Source organism: Felis catus, chromosome C1 (genome assembly GCF_018350175.1).
Source record: "Felis catus isolate Fca126 chromosome C1, F.catus_Fca126_mat1.0, whole genome shotgun sequence".
NCBI classification, from domain to species: Eukaryota; Metazoa; Chordata; class Mammalia; order Carnivora; family Felidae; genus Felis; species Felis catus.
Genome location: NC_058375.1, coordinates 187,729,897 through 187,749,499, shown reverse-complemented (window position 1 = coordinate 187,749,499; position 19,603 = coordinate 187,729,897). Strand labels below are relative to the sequence as shown.

Genomic DNA, 19,603 nt, shown 5'->3' with positions numbered 1-19,603 from the left:
AAAAATGATGACCCTTTTAAAACACAGTCTTTATGATTATCAATAGTCCTGACCCCATGTTCAAGATATGCTGGACTTTTAAGATTCACAAATACAGAGTCAGACATCCTCATCGTAGCTAAGTTTACAACTCTCTTCCTTTCATAAGCTCGGCCTGGCCCAAAGCTACACATTGCCCAAACCCATGGAAGCCGGGCTCACAAGTGATCACCCTTCCTAATAAGGAGAGGTGTTGAGAGAGTGTAGATGAATGAATACAAACCCAAGTTCTCAGAGATCCAAGAAGGTACCATATCTGTCTGTGCGGACCCAACACGTAATATAGCACCTGGCAGATAATGGGTGTTCAAAATTTTTTGGCTTATTTGAATTAAATTGAATCCCTAGTAGAAAAACAATGCAAAGTATGAACACTATTGATGTTGGGCCTGGAGAATTCTCTTCATAAATAAAAAATTGCACAATACTTTGAAATGACAGCAAAATGAAAAATGCAACATATTTCTTGCTGTTTTATTGGGAGCCAGTTATCTTATTTAGTACAGAATCTGGCAGGGAAGCATTTTGAACAAGTTTCTATCATTATTGTTCTCACCAAGGCATTCTGTGTTAAGGATCACTGCTTATTTGCCTGAACCAACCTGAAACCCAAACGTTTGAAGTTTGGAGGAATAGCATATGCTCACCATGGCAGCTTAGTACTGACATCATCTAAATGGTTTTCTATAACCCATTTGTGACCCTAAACTTCTTATTGCATCATGGTAGGAAGCTGAGGGTTTCCATTTTTACCTGCAGAGGAGAGTGGGTAGGGAGAGGTATAGGCAGGGTGGGAAAATAGAACCAGGTTCTCCTAGAAACCATGGCAACTGGAGATAGAACCATTGCAGACTGGACCATGGTCTCTACAAGAAGCCTGTTCTTTTTTCTATTTCAGACCAAAAGGACCAGGCATTATTCTAAACCTTATGGCCAGAGTGGCATTTTTCTCAGGTGCTAAACTCAAGCAAAATAGTTAGAAATGGTAAACTATTTGTAAATGACCCTAAGGCCATTTAGCAATGCATATGATTATTCATAAGGCAGCTGAAATGACTTTACAGTTAGTCTTGCACTTGCTGTAGGGCTTTTATAACCCTGGTCAGTTCAAGATGCCTGATTCCCTAGGAATAGTTTGAGTGTAAGTATTATATGATGGAGAAAAGAAGAAAAAAAATCCCCTGCCTCTTATGTCTTTTGTTAGCCTCCATTTTTTTTTACAAAAATTTTTAAACGTTTATTTTTATTTTTGAAGGGGGGAGGGGCAGAGAGCGAGGGAGACACTGAAGCAGGCTCCAGGCTCTGAGTTGTCAGCACAGAGCCCAACATGGGCCTTGAACCCACAAGTGGTGAGACCATGACCTGAGCTGAAGTTGGACTCTTAACCAACTGAGCTACCCAGGTGCCCCTGTTATGCTCCTTAATTGCTTTTTAATTTTTTTCTTTTTACTTCTTCTTTTTTTTTTAATTATAATTTATTATCAAATTGGCTAACATACAGTGTGTAAAGTGTGCTCTTGGTTTTTGGGGTAGATTCCCGTGGCTCATCGCTTACATAAAACACCCAGTGCTCATCCCAGTCCCCTCCTCAAGTGTCCTCCTCAATGCCCTTCACCCATTTTCCTCACCCCTTAATTGCTTTTTTAAACTTCCTACAATTTATTGATTTCATGAGACCCTTTTAGGATAATCCCATACCAAAGTTAGTAATGACAACAATTTGGAGAAAGTCCATATTTAGTGATGGGTCACTATAAGAACATAAAGACTAGAGAATCTGACTTGAGCCATAATCATGCCAATCTTGTCTTTATCTGTACATATCTACCTCCCCTTTAATCCTGCCAGCAAGAGTTCAACTTTGTTGTAGCCATTACTTGCTTCCCCAGCCTCTGATATAATCCTTTATCCTATAGCTCATTGCTTGTCTCTTTCCTTCAGTGTCAACATCCTTGAATGACTACTGGGAAATCTGATCTCTCTGGCATGGCCTTGGGACCATTTCTCAAAGACTTCCCCCAAAGGCAACACTTCCAACACTTCCAAATCCATTCCCAGGAGCCAGTCTTGGAGGACCAAATGAATGATGAGAATGACTAAGTGTTAGGCCCAGAGACAATGGAGGAACTCTTGTGTAAACTAGAAACATCTTGCCTGGCCAGTCCTTGGCCTAATGAGACTCTACCTCCCCTCTGTTATATTAGCTTTCTTTTAATACTCTATGAGGTACAAGAACCTAACGAATAAAGTCAATAATAGTCATGGGGCTCAAAAATGAGACCATCTTTTGAGTTCTTTTGAGTCATTGGATATTTGGAAATGGATGTGGAATCCACAGCAACAGTCATTCCAAATTCTTATGCAGCTTGCTACTTGTGTTGTATAGAGTTGGAGAACTGATCTAACCTCAACTACTATTTCAGTGTCCTTCTCATAAAAGGATTAGCAGGGAATATAGGAATCTAAAAATTCATCTAGACCCATCTTTACTGTTGAGTTAACAATAAAAGAAGGCTACCCTATCTGTGTGGCAAATGTTTTCACATTGCTAATTCTCAGAGCATTCGAGAAACTCAAATCAATATTACCTGGATTGTAGTTAGGTAGCTTGGAAACTCCAGGCCAGGTATCCTCTGTAGGGACTCCTAACACCTATATAAAGCCAAAGAAAGACAAAGAAAGGTGAGGCAGGAGATGTGAAAGATCAAGGGGGAATAGGGAAGAATTTGTTACATATGTCACATTATGCCAGCTGATGTACAGGAAAGAAACTTGAGTGCCCACCATTTGCAGTTTTGTGGGCAAAACTGTAGTGTATTCTTAAGGTCTTGTGATGGTCAATTTTATGTGCCAACTTGGCTGGGCAAAGGGAGGCCCAGTAGCTAGTAAAATATTATTTTGGGGTGTGTCTAAGAAGGTGTTTGTGGAAGAAAGTAGTATTTGTTTTTTTTTAAATGTTTATTTATTTTTGAAAGAGAGGGAGAGAGCAGGGGAGGGGCAGAGAGAGAGGGAGACACAGAATATGAAGCAGGCTCTAGCTGTCAGCACAGAGCCCAATGCAGGGCTTGAACTCACCAACTGCAAGATCATGACCTGAGCCGAAGTCAGATGCTTAAACGACTGAGCCACCCCGGTGCTCCAAGAAATTAATATTTGAATCAGCAGAGTAAAGAAATATGCCCTCTCCAATGTGAGCAGACATCACCCAATTGGTTGAGGGCCCATATAAAATGGCAGAGGAAGGGCAAATTCTCTCTCTCTTTTCTTGAGCCGGGCATCCATCTTCTCCTGCCCTCAGACATCTGAGCTACTGGTTCTCTGACCTTCAGACTCTGGAACTTACACCAGCATCCCCTCAGTTCTCAGTCCTTTGGCGTCAGACTGAATTATACTGCCAGCTTTCCTGGTTCTCCAACTTGCAGATGGCATATCTCAGCCATAATCATATGAGCTGATTCCCATAATAAAGGATTCTTATGTATCTCTGTACATCCCATTGGTTCTGTTTCTTGGGAGAACATGAATACAGGTCCTGAGCCTGTGTCCTCACTAACTCACTTGTTCTTATTCTGAGGCAGATCATACAGCCTTGCTTAAAGTCATATTCTCATCACTATCTATTGCATGGTCAGTATATAGCAGGATGCTATTTTGGGAGTTGGGAATATAAAGAGGCAGGAATGACTGTCCTTTTGCCTTCCATTAGATGAAAAAAATACACCCCCACAACAAAAGACATTTAGCCTGAATTATGCCTCAGCATGAGCATTCAGCTGTTTCCCATGTGCTCAAATTAAAAAGGATTCGGATTACTGACCTTTAGGCAGTGGAATGTTGGCTAAAAATGATCCCAAACCTAACTCTAGTCCTTTCTACCAAATTCATCTCACCTTGTTTTCTTGGTGGCCTGGCACTTTGGAATGTGGTATTTGACTTTTAACCGGTGGGTTGTAAAAGTAACAACATCACTTGAAAAAGAGCTCACTTATGCCTTGGATTACCAAATCGAAGCTCCAGTTTTACTTAATATGAAAATAAAAGTGTTTTGGCGTACAAAGTCAAACACTTCAGATTTTGGGTAGTGCTTTTACTGTGAGTTGTTTTGTGGGCATCATTTTACCATTCTTTTACCTTCACCTTAAAAGCCCTATGTCAGTTATATCTGGGAGCTAAAATAACAGTGTTTCTGCAAAATATTAGTGAAGTATCAGTAGCTTTCACTACACCACTACCCAATATAACTCTTCTTAGAAGCATATCTCAGCATAACTCTTTTTAGAAGCATCTCTCATAGAAAGAATCTAATAAATCCATTTGCAAAATGCTAGATATAGATACCAGCCCAATTGATGGCAGGAAGTCAACTGCCCAACAGTGACTAATAATGATCAATGAAGAATCCAGAATCTTAATGTCTACCAGCTTGCTGACTAGGACTCTGGCTGAGAGGTGCATTTTGTGGTGCCGGCTAAGACTGTCCTCAAACAAAAGACACTGAAGTGCTATTTTCCCTCATACAATAAAAAAATCATGCCACCCAGGAAAATCTTTCTTTGATCCATTCCCTAAACAAACTGAAAAGCTACTGAGAGGATTATAGGCTTTTCCTATCAACCACTCTGAGCCTGAGGGAACACTAAGAATCCTGGAATCCATTTTGAAAAATCAACTGGACTAATTCTTCTTTTGTGGGAGACGGCCAGAGGATGGGAAACTGATTCTTCTTTTTTAACCTACCATCTTATATATTTGCACAGATGTGCATGTAAACAAGTGATTCGCAGGCACCCGTACCGGTGGCTGGCAAAGCACAATGAAAAGAACGCAAAGACAATGAAGAAAAAGCGACAAAGGCAATCAATAGTGACCACATCCATATTTTCTCTAAGGTGACAGTTACTAGAATTATTGGTTACTTTGTATTATGTTTAATTAAAGCCAACAAAGTGGATACCAAACAATTTTTAATATTATACTAAAAACTTTAAGCTTGAGATTTTTGAAGTTTAAAAATTCAATCTCCTTCATTTAGAAATTTGATGCTCAGGTTCTATTTGAAAGTTATTGAATTCGTTTTCACTTGAGAAAATTACTAAATCTCCGCTTCGCTGTCTGGGAAACTGAAACCCAAAAATTGTTGATTTATTCCCTCCCTGAAGGCTCTTAAAAGGCAGCCAGTGAGTGCTATGTTTGAAATCATAGTGGGCTGCACAGGGCGGTTTTCTGCCTTTGTTGGAATGGAAACTGAAGACATTTTGATTAGTGGACTTAAAGTCTGCATAGTTTATTTTATTCTGATTTTAGAACTGTATCTGGGATCATTTTCTAAAAACACTTATTACAAGAATTAGATTTCTAAAAAGTTGATCAGAAAGAGGTGACAGCTATTCAGATGAACACACACACACACACACACACACACACAGGCATTTTAGAAAGACGGCAAAATAAAGATTCAGAATTTCTCATTTTGTTTTCATTCCTAAGAATGAGAGTGAGATCTCAGGAAAATGTAAGAGATATTGTGGTTAAAGATGAGGAGAGTAGAATGGACCCATTGCTTTCATTTTTTATTTGTTTGTTTATTTTATTTTGGAGAGAGCATGAACAGGGGAGAGGAGCAGAGAGAGAGAGAGAGAGAGAGAGAGAGAGAGAGAGAGAATTTAATCAGGCTCCACACTCAGTACAGAGCCCAGTGCAGGGCTCAATCCTGTGACCTTGAGATCATAACCTAAGCCAAAATCAATGCTCAAATGACTGAGCCACCCAGGCACCCCAGACCTATTACTTTCAAAGAGCCAACTCCTACATCCAATATCACGGAACCTGAAAGAGCTTTCCTATTTTCATCCATGTAGACCACGTTTAGTGAAACACTAATTCAGGGGCTGTTTGTAATGTTTAAGTTTCTAACCTGCTTGAACTGTAGTAGTATATAAGACAGCACACTGCTGAATATGGGGACTTGTTCTCATTTTGTCCTCAGAGTGTGGAACGGTGACTGTGATAACAAAACTGTGTCTCTACCTCAAAATTGTAAAGCAGTTCAAGAGGAGACAAATTTCACTTACACACAAAAACCCCACTCTGGCAATATCTCTCAAGAAACTCATTATCAGAGGCCGTTAGCAAGAATGCTCCAGATGCCTGCTTGAAGCAAGCAAACTTGAAAGGGAGCAGGCTCCGGGATAACAACAGTGTAGTTTAAAGCACTTTGACACACACTACAACATGGATGAACCTTTAGAATATAAGTGAAATATGGGGCACCTGGGTGGCTCAGTTGGCTAGGTGTCCAAATTTATCTCGGGTCATGATCTCATGATCTCATGATCTCATGAGCCCTGCATTGGGCTCTCTGCTATCACTGTAGAACCTGTCTACTGCTTCGGGTCCTGTCTCCCTCTCTGTCTGCCCCTCCCCAGCTCGTGCTTTCTCTTTGTCTCAAAAACAAATTTAAAATAAGTAAACAAATAAATAAATAAATAAATAAATAAAAGTGGAATAAGCCAGACAAATACTGTATGATTCCACTAATAGGAGATACCCAGGATAGGCAAATTCCTAAAGACAGCAAGTTGAAGAGAGCTTACCAGGGGCCAGAAGGAAGGAAGATGGGGAATTAATGTTTAATGGGTACAGAACTTCTATTTCAGGTGATGAAAAACTTTTGGAACTGGATGGTGGTGATGGATGCACAGCATGAATGTACTTAATGAATCATATACCTAAAAATGGTTAGATGGTAAATGGTATGTATATTTTACCACAATGAAAAAAAATCACCAAAAAAAGAGAGAAAAATATATGGATGACTATACTATGTGGCATACAAACTACAAGAGACAAAAGAGTGAAGTGCATTGTGGTGCAAATGAAGTTGGATAAATAATAAGGAAAGAAATGGAACCACACACAGCCAAGCACTTCACACCTTAGGAATTAGGTTTTGGAAGAGCACAATAAATAGTATACTTCTCTCACCCTAACACGGTAAGTCTTTGTTTTATCAGGCTTCTGTGGATATTTAGTGTCTTATCTTCTGTTGACAAGGACGCAGGGCCAAATATATGGTAGAATTAGAGCTGACGGTGGCAAGGCAGGGATGTGCCTAAATAGCCACAGCAGCAATTGTCCCGGGAAGTGGAGAAACTAATGAGAGCGAGCAGGTGGATTCAGGGGCTGCTACAAGACAACAGGGAGTTTCCTGACCATGTCTTCGTTCCCCAGGTGCTTACACCTGTGGCAAATTCTACAGTTTCCACAGCCTTAATATGCGGCATAATATCTCAAAGCAGATGGACTACTTCACTGTCTCTAAAACAAATTTGGTTCAAAGTTTGAATTGCAGATATTTCTTCTTCCTAAGAGGAATTCTTCTCTTACCTCCCAGATCTTCTCCAGTTGTTCAAGGATGTTGGAAACCCCAGGAAACAAAGGTTGGCCCTGGAACATTTCAATAAAGATGCAGCCTGCACCCCTAGCAAAGGAAACAAGAGTCAGTCTGACACTTTTAAGGAAACCATACATGTGAAACTGAACTACTAGTATTTCTCCACCCAGCAAATATTTTGGAGAGTTAAACAGGGGACATATGCTATTAAAAGTCTTGGTAAAGAGAAAAGAAAAAGAAAAAGAACAGCCTGCAGCTTTTCATTAAAATGGTATGCAACCAGCATTTAGGAACACAGTATGGATAACAAACATTTCAACTCATTCAAGTTCATTATCCATCTTATGAGACGAGGGGAAAGTACAGAATCTCCAAATTGACTGCTTTTTTTCACAGAATCTAAAATGCTGTCTTTGTAAGAGGCACCATTAATATAGGTAATGATTAAGAAAAAAAGAACAAAAACAAAAAACGCTGCAAGTTGAACCACGACACAATCAGAATGTTTCTTTCATAGCTATTGCAAGGGCTATTATAAACTTAGATTATTTTACCATGTATTATACTCGTACATGCAAAAAATGGAACAGTAAGAAAAATAAATTGGTTTGGGTACTCCTAAAACTTTGTTACATTCAGCATTTGACTCAGACTCTTTGATGTCTGTTTTTATCCCTGGGATCATCCTCTGTATCAGGAGTTTGATGATGCAGCATTTCTTAAAATAATCCATAAGAAAACTAAGAGTCATTGGTGCTGGGCTCCTAAGCTGACCTTGCGATTACGTAGAGTTAACCTACTTTTGGCTCCTTCTGAAAAAATGTTGCTAACCATGTCTGATTCACACCCTTTCCACCACCATTTGGTTCCTAGTTAAAAATAAGGGGGAAAAAAAAGCTCTCCTGTCTGCAAGACTTTCTTCCAAGTCACCGACACTCATTCTGCAACTTTTGATGCTGACATTTGATGTTCACACATGTGCAATGGTAGCTGTGGTCATAAATGCAGCCTGGCTGATGTCTTTGGTAAGACGCTACTGATTATAAGGTACATCCTGATTTATACCAAGAAGGAAGTTCTTTTGTTACTTCTGTCCTTTGTGTCCTTTGTCTTTAGTGTCCTCTGTCTTCTACTCCACTAGGACAGTGTACAAAATTGTGTAAAATATTGGACAAAGCTGGACATTAAGGCCATTATGCAAGTAGTACAAAGTAACACAAGGTGTTTGTGTTATAGAATAATATGCTAATATTTGGTTGAAATTCTCCATTTGCATTTGTATGGTTGGTGCCTTACTGGCATTTTCTTGAGTCCTTCTTTTTAAGCTTCACCTAGCAGTAGATTAAAACCTTTCTAACCTAACAAATATATAGAGTCTAAGGCTACTTATTCATATTTTTAATATTTATACATATATAGAGAGACAGTGCTCACGTGCAGGTGCCCATGTGCCTACTTAGGACACTTGTAAGACAAAAAAAATTCCTAAATCAATTATATTTCAGCACTTGGAATATCCACAAGTACCATAAATATCAATGCATTGGTAAGAAAATGAATCTGTGCACCTTAAGTTTGAAAAACGGAAGATGCTTTCTAGGTGTAAGCATTGTTCTTTAAAAACTATACAATTCATCATCCTATTTATTTTCAGTTGTTTTTCAGAGCTATTGTATTTTTAAATTTGCTTTGTAAACAAGTTGTGTGACTATCATCTATTTTGTCCACCCCTAGTCTAGCCTTAGGCAAACATTTAAAATATTCTGAACGTTTAGGTCCAGATAAGAAACCAGCTCCTATTTCCTTTTTCTCCTCTGTTTTGTTCTTAAATCTTCATTCCTGTGCCTCTTCTTACCTCTTCTTCTTACCCTTCCTATCTTCAGGCTTCTCAGAGGATTTCTGCTCTGTGGAGATACACTCAGGGCAGCCCATGTAGATGAAGGGGAACTTCCTATGCTTGGAAAAACCTGATGACATCAACCAGTGAATCCTTCCAGAAGGGAGCGATGCACTGACTCATTTTATTGCTCCAACTGTGGTTCTTCAGTCAAATTAGAGGAAACAGCTTCCAGGTTTTCTGCTTTTTCTGGCTGTCTTCCTAACTTTTTCTCTATTCTGAGCATGAACAAATTCTTCCATAAGAGAGGAAAAGATTCTTCAAATTCCTTAGGCAATCTCTGGGGAAATCAACCATCTCAGGAGTTTTAGGTTTTTCAGAGGTGTAAGGAGCATACAAAAATGTTGTTGGGAGAAATGAATCAGTATTTCATTTTTCGCTGTTGAAATTAGTTCAGAATAACAGAATGTATGACAGTGACATGACATTTCCATTTGCTTTTCCCTGGGCCACTCTTTATATTTGGAAGTTTGCAGCAGGAAATCTGCAATCCCTCAGACAGGAACAACTTTTCATAGTCCTAAAACCAGCAGCTGCCTGAAGTCAGTTTTGAATAGAACACTTTGTGTGCCAAAATCAATCTTTCTTTAAAATCAGTTTACCATAACATGGATGAACCTTGAAAAATTATGCTAAGTGAAATAAACCAGACCCAGAAGGAAAATATTGTATGATTGCACTTATATAAGGTACCTAGAAGAGTCAGATTCATGGAGACAGAAAGTAGAATAGTGGTTCCCAGGGGCTGGGGGAAGGGACTAATAGGTAGTCTTTGTTTAATGGGCACAGAGTTTTAGTTTGGGATGATGAAAAAAATTTTCAGGGTGGATAATGGTGATGGTTACACAGCAATGTGAGTGTACTCAATGCAAATGAATTGCACATTTTAAAATGGTTAAAATGGTAAATTTTACGTTGCATGTATTTTAACATAAGACAAAAAAGTAAACAAAAACAAAATAGTGTAATTATCCTAAAACATTAAGTTTTCTCATCAAAGTTGCTAATAGAATCTTTTAAGGTCTGAAAAAGTGGCAGAAAGAAAAAAGAGACAATGTTGGGAGACTAGAGAGCATTGGTTGTAAGGGTTGAGAATAACCAATATGTCCTATTTTCCATAATCTAACTTTTTTCCCTGGCCCCCCCTGCTGACTCTGCTGCCACCAGGGCTCACTGTGAATGAGGCTCTGGCACTCTGTGTTATAATTAGTTTCTTTAAGACAAAGGCTCTAATACTTGCCCACTGCCTCCAAAAATGCACTCAGTTTGTACCCTATGGGGTTTCATGACCTAGCACAATAGGATTTTTCCTCCTTTTCTTCCTTCGTCAATTGGAAATCTCCTCCCTACTTACTTCCCCTTTTACCACTCTGAACAGAACCAAAAAATGGGTGAAAAGGAATCTCAGTGTAAACACTCAATATCTAACAATTATGCAGAGAGTGAACAAATAATAGTAAACTCAATGGAAGATGTCTGTTGTTCTATTTTTATATTACTTTTTGAGTTTTACTGGGCAAACAATGATAATAATGTAATGAATAAGAGTAATGACAATAATTTTAACTATAATTGAATTTCAACTTTGTGTTATTATTATTCATGAAACATTTATCAATGAAATGTTAAAAATGCATTTTTGTATATTCAGTAAAAAGGTAAGGGATATGTAGCTGAAGACAGACTTAGGGGCACCTGGGTGGCTCAGTCAGTTAAGTGTCTGACTCTTAATTTCAGCTCAGGTCATGATCTTCAGGTTTGTGAGTTTGAGCCCTGTGTCAGGCTCTGTGCTGATGATACAGAGCCTGCTTGGGATTCTCTCTCTACCTCTCTTTCTCTGCCACTCCCCTGCTTTCTCTCTGTCTCTTTCAAAATAAATAAATAAACGTTTAAAAAAAAAGACAGACTTAAAGAACCAGTAGGTGAGCTGAGGCAACTATCCAGGATACAGCACAGAAATTTACAGAGACAGGAAATATGAAAGAGAGGATAAGAGCTATGGATAATAGAAAGACATGTTCTGGTAATCTTTCACTGGAGTTCTAGAAAGAGAGAAGGGAATAGAGGGAACATTCAAAGAGGAAATGACCAACTAAAGACACGATTCATAACCAGAGGAAGCACAATATATACCAAGCAGTGTAAGTAAAAAGAAACCCACACCACACACCTTAAAGTGAAAACTCTATAATAATAAAGGCAAAAAAATATATATTTAAACTGTCTAGATAAAATGAGAGATCACTTACAAAAGAATGACAAGAGGTCTGAAAGCAAACTTCTCCACAATTAGGCTAAAAGCAAACTTCACAACAGCAACAATGGAAGACAAAGCAGGGGGATGATATCCTCAAAGTTCTGAGAAAAAATAAGCATCAGTCTAGAATTACATCCCTAGCAAGTCTACTTTTCAACAATTAGAGTTTATCTTAAGACACAGAAACAGATTTGCCACTGATTAGCCTACGCTAAAGAAAATTCTAGAAGATTTACTTTAAAAGAAAGGAAAATAATGGGAATGCAAACTGCTGCAGCCACTCTGGAAAACTGCATGGGGGTTCCTCAAAAAATTAAAAATAGAACTACGCTGGGGCGCCTGGGTGGCTCAGTTGGTTAGGTGGTCAACTTCAGCTCAGGTCTTGATCTCATAATCTGTGAGTTTGAGTCCCCCTTTGGGCTCTGTGCTGACAGCGCAGAGCCTGGAGCCTGCTTCGGATTCTCCCTCTCTCTGCCCCTCCCCTACTTGTCCTCTGTCTTGCTCTGTCTCTAAGAAATAAATGCTAAAAAAAATTTTTTTTTTAAATAATAGAACTACCCTACGACCCAGCAATTGCACTACTAGGTATTTATCCAAAGGTTACAAAAGTGCTGTTTCAAAGGGGAACATGCACCCCAATGTTTACAGCAGTGCTATCAACAATAGCCAAAGTATGGAGAAATCCTAAATGTCCAATGACTGATGAATGGATAAAGAAGATGTGATACACACACACACACACACACACACACACACACACACAACGGAATATTAGCAATCAAAAAGAATGATAACTTGCCATTTGCAACAGTGTAATTGGAACTAGAATGTAATTGCTAAGCAAAATAAATCAGTCAGAGAAAGACAAATATCATATGACTTCACTCATATGTGGAATTTAAGATACAAAACAGATGAACATAAATGAAGGGAAGCAAAAATAATGTAAAAACAGGGAAGGAGACAAGCCATAACAGACTCTTAAATACAGAACAAGCTGAGGGTTGCTGGAGGGGTTTGGGGTGGGGGGATGGGCTAAATGGGCAAGGGGAGTTAAGGAGGACACTTGTTGGGATGAGCACTGGGTGTTATTTGTAAGTGATAAATCACTAAATTCTATTCCTGAAATCATAATTACACTATATGTTAACTAACTTAGATGTAAATTTTAAAAAAATAATAAAAATTAAAAAATAAAGTGAATTTAAAAATGAAATTAAAAAAAGAAAGGAAATTATTCCTAAAGTAAGATTTTTTAAAAAAGATTTTATTTTTAAGTAATCTCTATACCCAGTGTAGGGCTTGAACCCACAACCCTGAGATCAAGGGTTGCATTCTTTTCCAACTGAGCCAGCTAGGAATCTCCCAAAAGTAAGATCTAAAATGCATAAAGGAATAATGAACAGTTTTAAATTTATTTGCACTTAATGAAAATAGCTTTAAAGTACATAAAGCAGAAATGAACAGAATTATGACAAATCAACAATACAGTGAACAATTTCAACACACCTTTGATTGATAAGTGAAACAGACAAAAATGATATAAAGAAGATTTGGATAATGCAATTAACCCTGGATTTTTGAACATATGTAAAAACCTGTACCCAACAATTCAGAAATCTGCATTCTTCTCAAACGTGTGAAATATTTGCAAACACCAATCACATACTAGGTTAGTGCTACTTACACTATCTCTGGTGAAACACCAGGTTTTTCTCAATTTGGGGGGTGATTTTTAATTTTGAAATAATTTTAAACAAAAAAAAAGTGGCAAGCGTAGTAAAATGAACTCTCTTCAAACAGATTCACCAATTGCCAACGTTTTGCCTTTCATTTTTTTTCTCTATTTTTTTCTGAAGCAGTAGAGAGTTACAGATCAAATTCTTCACCCCTAAATACTTCACATTTTCTAAGAACAAAAGCATTCTCTTACATAACAGCAGTGCAATTATCAAAATCAGAAAATTTAACAGTGGCCCAATACTACTGTCTAATCTACAGTCCATATTTAAATTTCACTTTTTGTCTGAGTCCTGTTCTTTAGCTCCATTTCCTCCAGGATCCAATGTAGAACCATGCATTGCATTGTTGGCATATCCCCTTAGTTTCTTTAATCTGAAACAATTCCTCAGTCTTTCTTTGCCTTTTAAATCCTTGACCTAGTAGGGGGATCAAAATATGCCACCCCAAAATATGTCACTCTGGTATAAAGATTATGTTGAGCTGAAGGCAATTGAGTAAAAGCAAACATAGGATGAGCTTTCCACCTCCCCCTATCTGCCTGAAAATAGGGCATAAATTCCCCTTGTGAGGATTTTATGCCACAATTTACAGCCCTTAAAGAGTCCAGAAACCCCTTTCTTTTGTCTTATCACTTCCCTACAAATTTATCATTCTTTGTCAGAATGGGATAAAAGCCTCCGAGCCTAGCTGCCCCTTTGGGCATTTTCTCTTCTTTCTATAAAGCCCCCTCCTCTATGCCACATAAAACTTTTAACATCAAATAAAATTTATATGCTTTTCTCCCATTAATCTGTTGTCAATTTGCGGGTTCATCCACAGACTCTAAAAGGACAGAGGGAAATTTTCCCTCCCCTACAACCCTTTAAAAAAGTACAGGCCAGTTATGTTGCTGAATGTCCCTCAAATGGAGTTTATCAGTTGTTTCCTCATCATTTGATTCAGGTTGTGATTTTTTGCAGGAAAACCTCATAAGTGATATTGTATCCTTCTCAGTGCCTCATATCAAGAGGCCCACAGTGTCAGTCAGTGCCATTATTGATGATATTAACTCTAATCACTTGGTGAAAGTGGTATCTGCCAAGTTTTTTTCTTTTCTATAAAGTTACTATTTTTTTTCCTTTGTAACTGATAAGTAATTTGTGGAGATGTACTCTGAGACTATGAAAAGTTTTTATTCCTGATCAAACTTTCTGTTCTAGTTTAGCATTGTTAATTCTTGTTTGAACCAATCACTACCATATTGCAAAATAGTGATTTTCTAAGTCCATCATTTCTTCTCCAGTTATTAGTTGGCATTCTACTATAAGGAGATGCTTCCTTTCTTATCCAGTTAGCTAGCTATCTTTAGTATGGACTTACACATTCTTATTTTATTCAGTGGCTTATAATCCATTACCTACATCATTTACTTTGATTATAAATCAAATTCTACTCAAATTGTACATCTTTGGCCAGTAGGCATTTCTTCAAGTTGCTTCCCCTGTCATTTTGACATATTCCCCCCATTTTTTGACCACTTTGTAAAAAAATGTTCTGGCCCAATAACATGTTTCTGGCTCATCTTATACTTTCCTTGCCCCAGCCTTAGAATTGACCAGTTCTCCAAAAAGTCTTAGTTCTTTTTAGTAGGGAATGGTATCAGGAAATCAAGATCTGAGTGGCAGACCAACACTTATATAAAATACAAAAATTAATTTCTTAAATAATGCACCTAGAAGAATCAAATGCAAATCTTCTCTGAGGAAACCTACCTCATTCAAGGCCTCAAAAAAAATCCCACAAATGAAATTCCAAGGTAAATTAGCATATCGCTGTCGAAAACAACTAAATATGCAGGGGAAAAAGATACCATATGCAAGAACCAAAAGAAACAATAAACAATAGAAATAGACTTAAGGATCTTTGCTCTGGATATGTAAAAGCTTAGAGAGAAAATAATAAAACTACTAAAAGGCACTAAAGACAAACCAAACAGCTGAAGAAATACACCATGTTTAAAAATTGGAAAACAATATTACAAGGGTGTTAATTATTCTCAGAGAGTTCTATAATTTCAATGCAATTCCAGTGAAAATCCCACTAGGGTTTTTCATGAAACTTGAAACACTAATCTCAAATATATATGAAAAATCAAAGGAGAAAATAGCTAAGACTCTCCTGAGGAAGATGAAATAGGTGGGGACACTGGTCTTACCAGATATCAAATATTATAAAGCTACAGAAATTAATACAGTGGCACATTGGTCCTGAGACAGAGACACCAACCCCTGGCCCCAGTGGAACAGAAAAGAGAGCTGAGACATAGACCTCTGCATTCATGGAAACTTGATATATGAGAGATTGGCTATGGCAGATCACAGAAGAAAATGGGTGAGACAACTGGTTGGCACAGACAAAAGTCAATTTCCAATATATTAAAGATTTAAAATGAAAGGACAAACTTTACAACTTATAAATTTATTTAAGTTTATTTATTTTGAGAGAGAGAAAGAGAGAGTGCACACGGTGCAGAGAGACAGGGAGAGAGAGAGAATTGCAAGCAGGCTCTGCAGTGTCAGCACGGAGCCTGACATGGGGCTCAAACTCACGAACCATAAGATAATGACCTGAGCTGAAACCAAGAGTTGCATCCTTAACCGACTGAGCCACCCAGGTGTCCCAGCAACTTTTTAAAGAATGTATTAGAAAATATCATTCTGACCTCAAGGAGAGAAGGATTTTTTTAAACAAGAAACAAAAGGGCTAACCAAAAATAGAACACTGATAAGGTCAACAATATTAAAATTAAGAACTTTTATTCAAAAAGACAACCTAAGTGTATGAAAACATAAGCCACGAACTGGGGAGACTTCTTGCAACATCCCTGATAAAAGATTAATATTCAGAATAGAAGAACACCTATAAATCAAGAAAGAAAGAAAGAAAGAAAGAAAGAAAGAAAGAAAGAAAGAAAGAAAGAAAGAAAGAAACAGAGGAAGAAATAAGGAAAGAAAAGAAAAGGAGAAAGGAAGGAAGAAAGGGAGGGAGGAACAGAGTGGGACAGAGACGGAGAGACCAAAAGAAAATAAGCAAAAGTCACAAGTAAGTATTTCATAAACGAGAAATACAAACGGCAAATAATCCATGAAAAGGTGTCCAACCTCATTAGTAATTAGGAAAATGCAAATTTAGATCACAACATACCATACTACCTGCTTGATTATAAAGTTGGTGCAGATGTGGATAAGGGGCTATAATACACTGCTCGAATGTAAATTGTTAGAACTACTTTGGAAAATAATTCAGCACTATTTCCAGGAGTTGAACATTCATATACCCTATGACATAGGAAATTTACTAAGTAAGTACTCTAGAGAAATCCTTAAATATAAGTACCAAGTATATTCATAACAGCAAAAGCAAACAAAACACAGAAAAATAAACTAAATAATTGAAACGTTCATCGATAGGGAATAAGGCATAGCTACATAGATCAACATGTATGAATCTTAGAAACATCTTGAGTGGAAAAAAGCAAGCACAGAAGGCTAAAAACAATATAATACTGGGGGGCTTTGCACTGACAGTGTGAAGCCTGCTTGGGATTCTCTGTCTCCACCCCCCCCACCCCCCCCCACTTGCACACGCACGCTCTCTCTCAAAAATAAATAAACATTTTAAAAAACCCAATATAATACAATTTTTACAAAAACTCAAACACAGGTAAAGTAAAACAATATCTTTAGGACATTATCAAAAATGCAAATATTATTTTTGAAAGGGGTAAGGGAATGGTGACAAGAAAAAAATTCAAGTTAGGAGCCCATCTGGTGGAGGGACAGGTTGATGGGAGAGGGGCACAGGTAAATGTGGCAGTATGTTCTAGTTGTTACATTGGGAGTGGATGCACAAAGCTCACTTTATTATGCTTCTTAATCTACATTGGGTTCCTCAGTCTTGACACTGTTGATATTTGGGGCTGGATAAACCTTTGTTGTGATATTTAGTAGCATCCCAGGCCCTTCCCACTAGATGCCTATAGCACCCGCCTCCCAGCTGTGAAATAAAAACTGTCTCCAGACATTGTCAAATGTCCCTGGGGGGCAAAATTGGCCCTGGTCAAGAATCACTGATGTATATATATGATACATTTTTTGAATGTTTTAAATGTTCCATAATAAAACAAAGTTTAGAAGTGACGAGTAGAAGTTTCAGTTTGTCTGTGAAGCACAACTAGGAAGTAATCATTAAGCGCTGAGAAAGCCAGAGCCTGCACAGGCCTTTGAAGTGACAGTGCAGAGCAGTGAGAGCTGACAGTTTCAGGAGGATTTTGACTAGCTGGTGATATTTCTAGAAATGGTACCAGGTATTGGGAAATCAATGACTCCAGAGACACTGGAGGAATATTTCTGCAACCTTTCTCAATTCTTTTGGAAATCCAAAAGCTTAGTTTAGCCTTTTTAGAATACTGTTTAATTAAAAAAAATTTTTTTTTACATTTATTTATTTTTGAGAGACAGAGCACAAGTGAGGGAGGGGCAGAGAGAGAATGAGACAGAATCTGAAGCAGGCTCCAGGCTCTGAGCTGTCAGCACAGAGCCCGACATGGGGCTTGAACCCAAAAACCGTGAGATCATGACCTGAGCCGAAGTTGGACGCCTAACCGACTGAGCCACCCAGATGCCCCGATACTGTTTAATTTTTTAAAAATCTATTATTGATTTTTTTTAAAACAAGGCTTTTTGTTTATAGAAGACCTCCTAAGGAACTGAAGGATGTCCATACATTTTGTTAACTTTGAGGGGATGGCTATGATTGCAAAGTCACCACACATTTAACTGTGGCCCCCAGATGACCGAGATATTAGCAGAAATAAGATCTGATAACATAACACTGCTGTTGTAGGATGATGAGTGATCCCACAGTCACTATTGCACTCCATTAATCTAAGAGCCTCCCCAGTGACGTGGTTCTACTTGGAAATGCTTATCTGATTCTTATACTATAGCCCCATTTAACCCCTCATGGAAAGAGTTTATTACCTTCATTTTAAAAATGGGGAAACACAGGGGCACCTGGGTGGCTCAGTCAGTTAAGCGTCTGACCCTTAATTTCAGCTCAGGTCATGATCTCACGGTTAGCGGGTTCGAGCCCCATGTTGGGCTTTACACTGATAGCACTGAGCCTGCTTCAGATTCTCTCTCTCTCCCTCTCTCTCTGCCCCTCCCTGCTCACTCTCTCTCTCTCTCTCAAAAATAAATAAACATTAAAAATAAAAATAAACATTAAAAACAGACACAGAGAAGATACGTGAGTTTTCAAGATAACATAATCCAGAATAATTAATAGAACTGGCATGAAAATTGGGCCTGCTCAATCATGGTCTGTGTGCCTTTTTCTCTAAGCTCTGAACTGTACTTGGACATGTGTGAGCATTAGTGTGCAGATGTGTGTATGTGTTTGTGTATCTGTGGTTGGGGAGCATGAGTGTGTGTTTCTCTGAGGACAAGGGGGAAAGACAAAAGACTGAAGAGAAGAGCTGGGAGGAGAGTTATCCAATTCAGAATATGCCTTGGGCAAGATCTCTCTGAGTCTCAATTTCTTTAACTATAAAAATTCACAGAATAATTGCAAAAGTCAAATGAGATACATATTTGAAAGCACTTTATGTTTCTGTATATAAACATGATTGTCATTATTAACATTATTACTTAAAATGCAATTCAGATTATAAAGCAGTTCTAATGGGTAAAACAACTCACATTTTCTTCATTTTATTGACACTATTTCTTACCATATGTCCAGTTCAGAGGAATATTCAGTGGCTCCCAGCAAGGCATCAGGAGGGCGGTACCAGAGGGTCACAACTTCTGAAGAGTATGTCTGGCTGGGAATAGACTTTGCCCGAGCAAGACCTGGCCAAAGAGGAAAAGCACAGACCTCACTGTCCTAGGACTTCCTGGAGAGCCAGCAAGAGATGCATGCTACCAGGAGTTAATAACTGGCGGAGTAAGCAACATTAAAAAAAATAATACACAAAATCTGGGTGCTTTTAATAGTTACTCAGTTATCTTGACCCTTGCATACATCTTCATCAAGTGAATTTCTGAAATTTTGGCCTACTTGCAGCTAGATGTGGCCTTCCTGGCAGCTACGTATAGGGAGGTGACTAAATTCTTGCCTATATGATATAAACAGAAGTGATGTGTGAACTTCCAGACCATGCCCTTTTGGAGGAATTAAACAAACCTTCTTCCCTTTTCTTCTTCCTCTAGGCTATAATGAGAATGAGGTG

General features: G+C 38.2%; 1 protein-coding gene across 3 annotated transcripts in view; it reads right to left on the bottom strand.

The window, feature by feature from the left end:
* CDK15 (cyclin dependent kinase 15) overlaps positions 1–19,603 on the bottom strand; it is an 81,667-nt gene that overhangs the window by 35,519 nt on the left and 26,545 nt on the right. For all 3 annotated transcript variants that reach the window (XM_019838489.2, XM_019838488.3, XM_006935476.4), the window contains exons 8-10: positions 19,103–19,223; positions 7,426–7,519; positions 2,628–2,691 (exon numbers count right to left, since the gene is read on the bottom strand). In XM_019838489.2, coding sequence (XP_019694048.1) covers positions 2,628–2,691; positions 7,426–7,519; positions 19,103–19,223 — 279 coding nt within the window. The remainder of the gene's footprint in view (positions 1–2,627; positions 2,692–7,425; positions 7,520–19,102; positions 19,224–19,603) is intronic.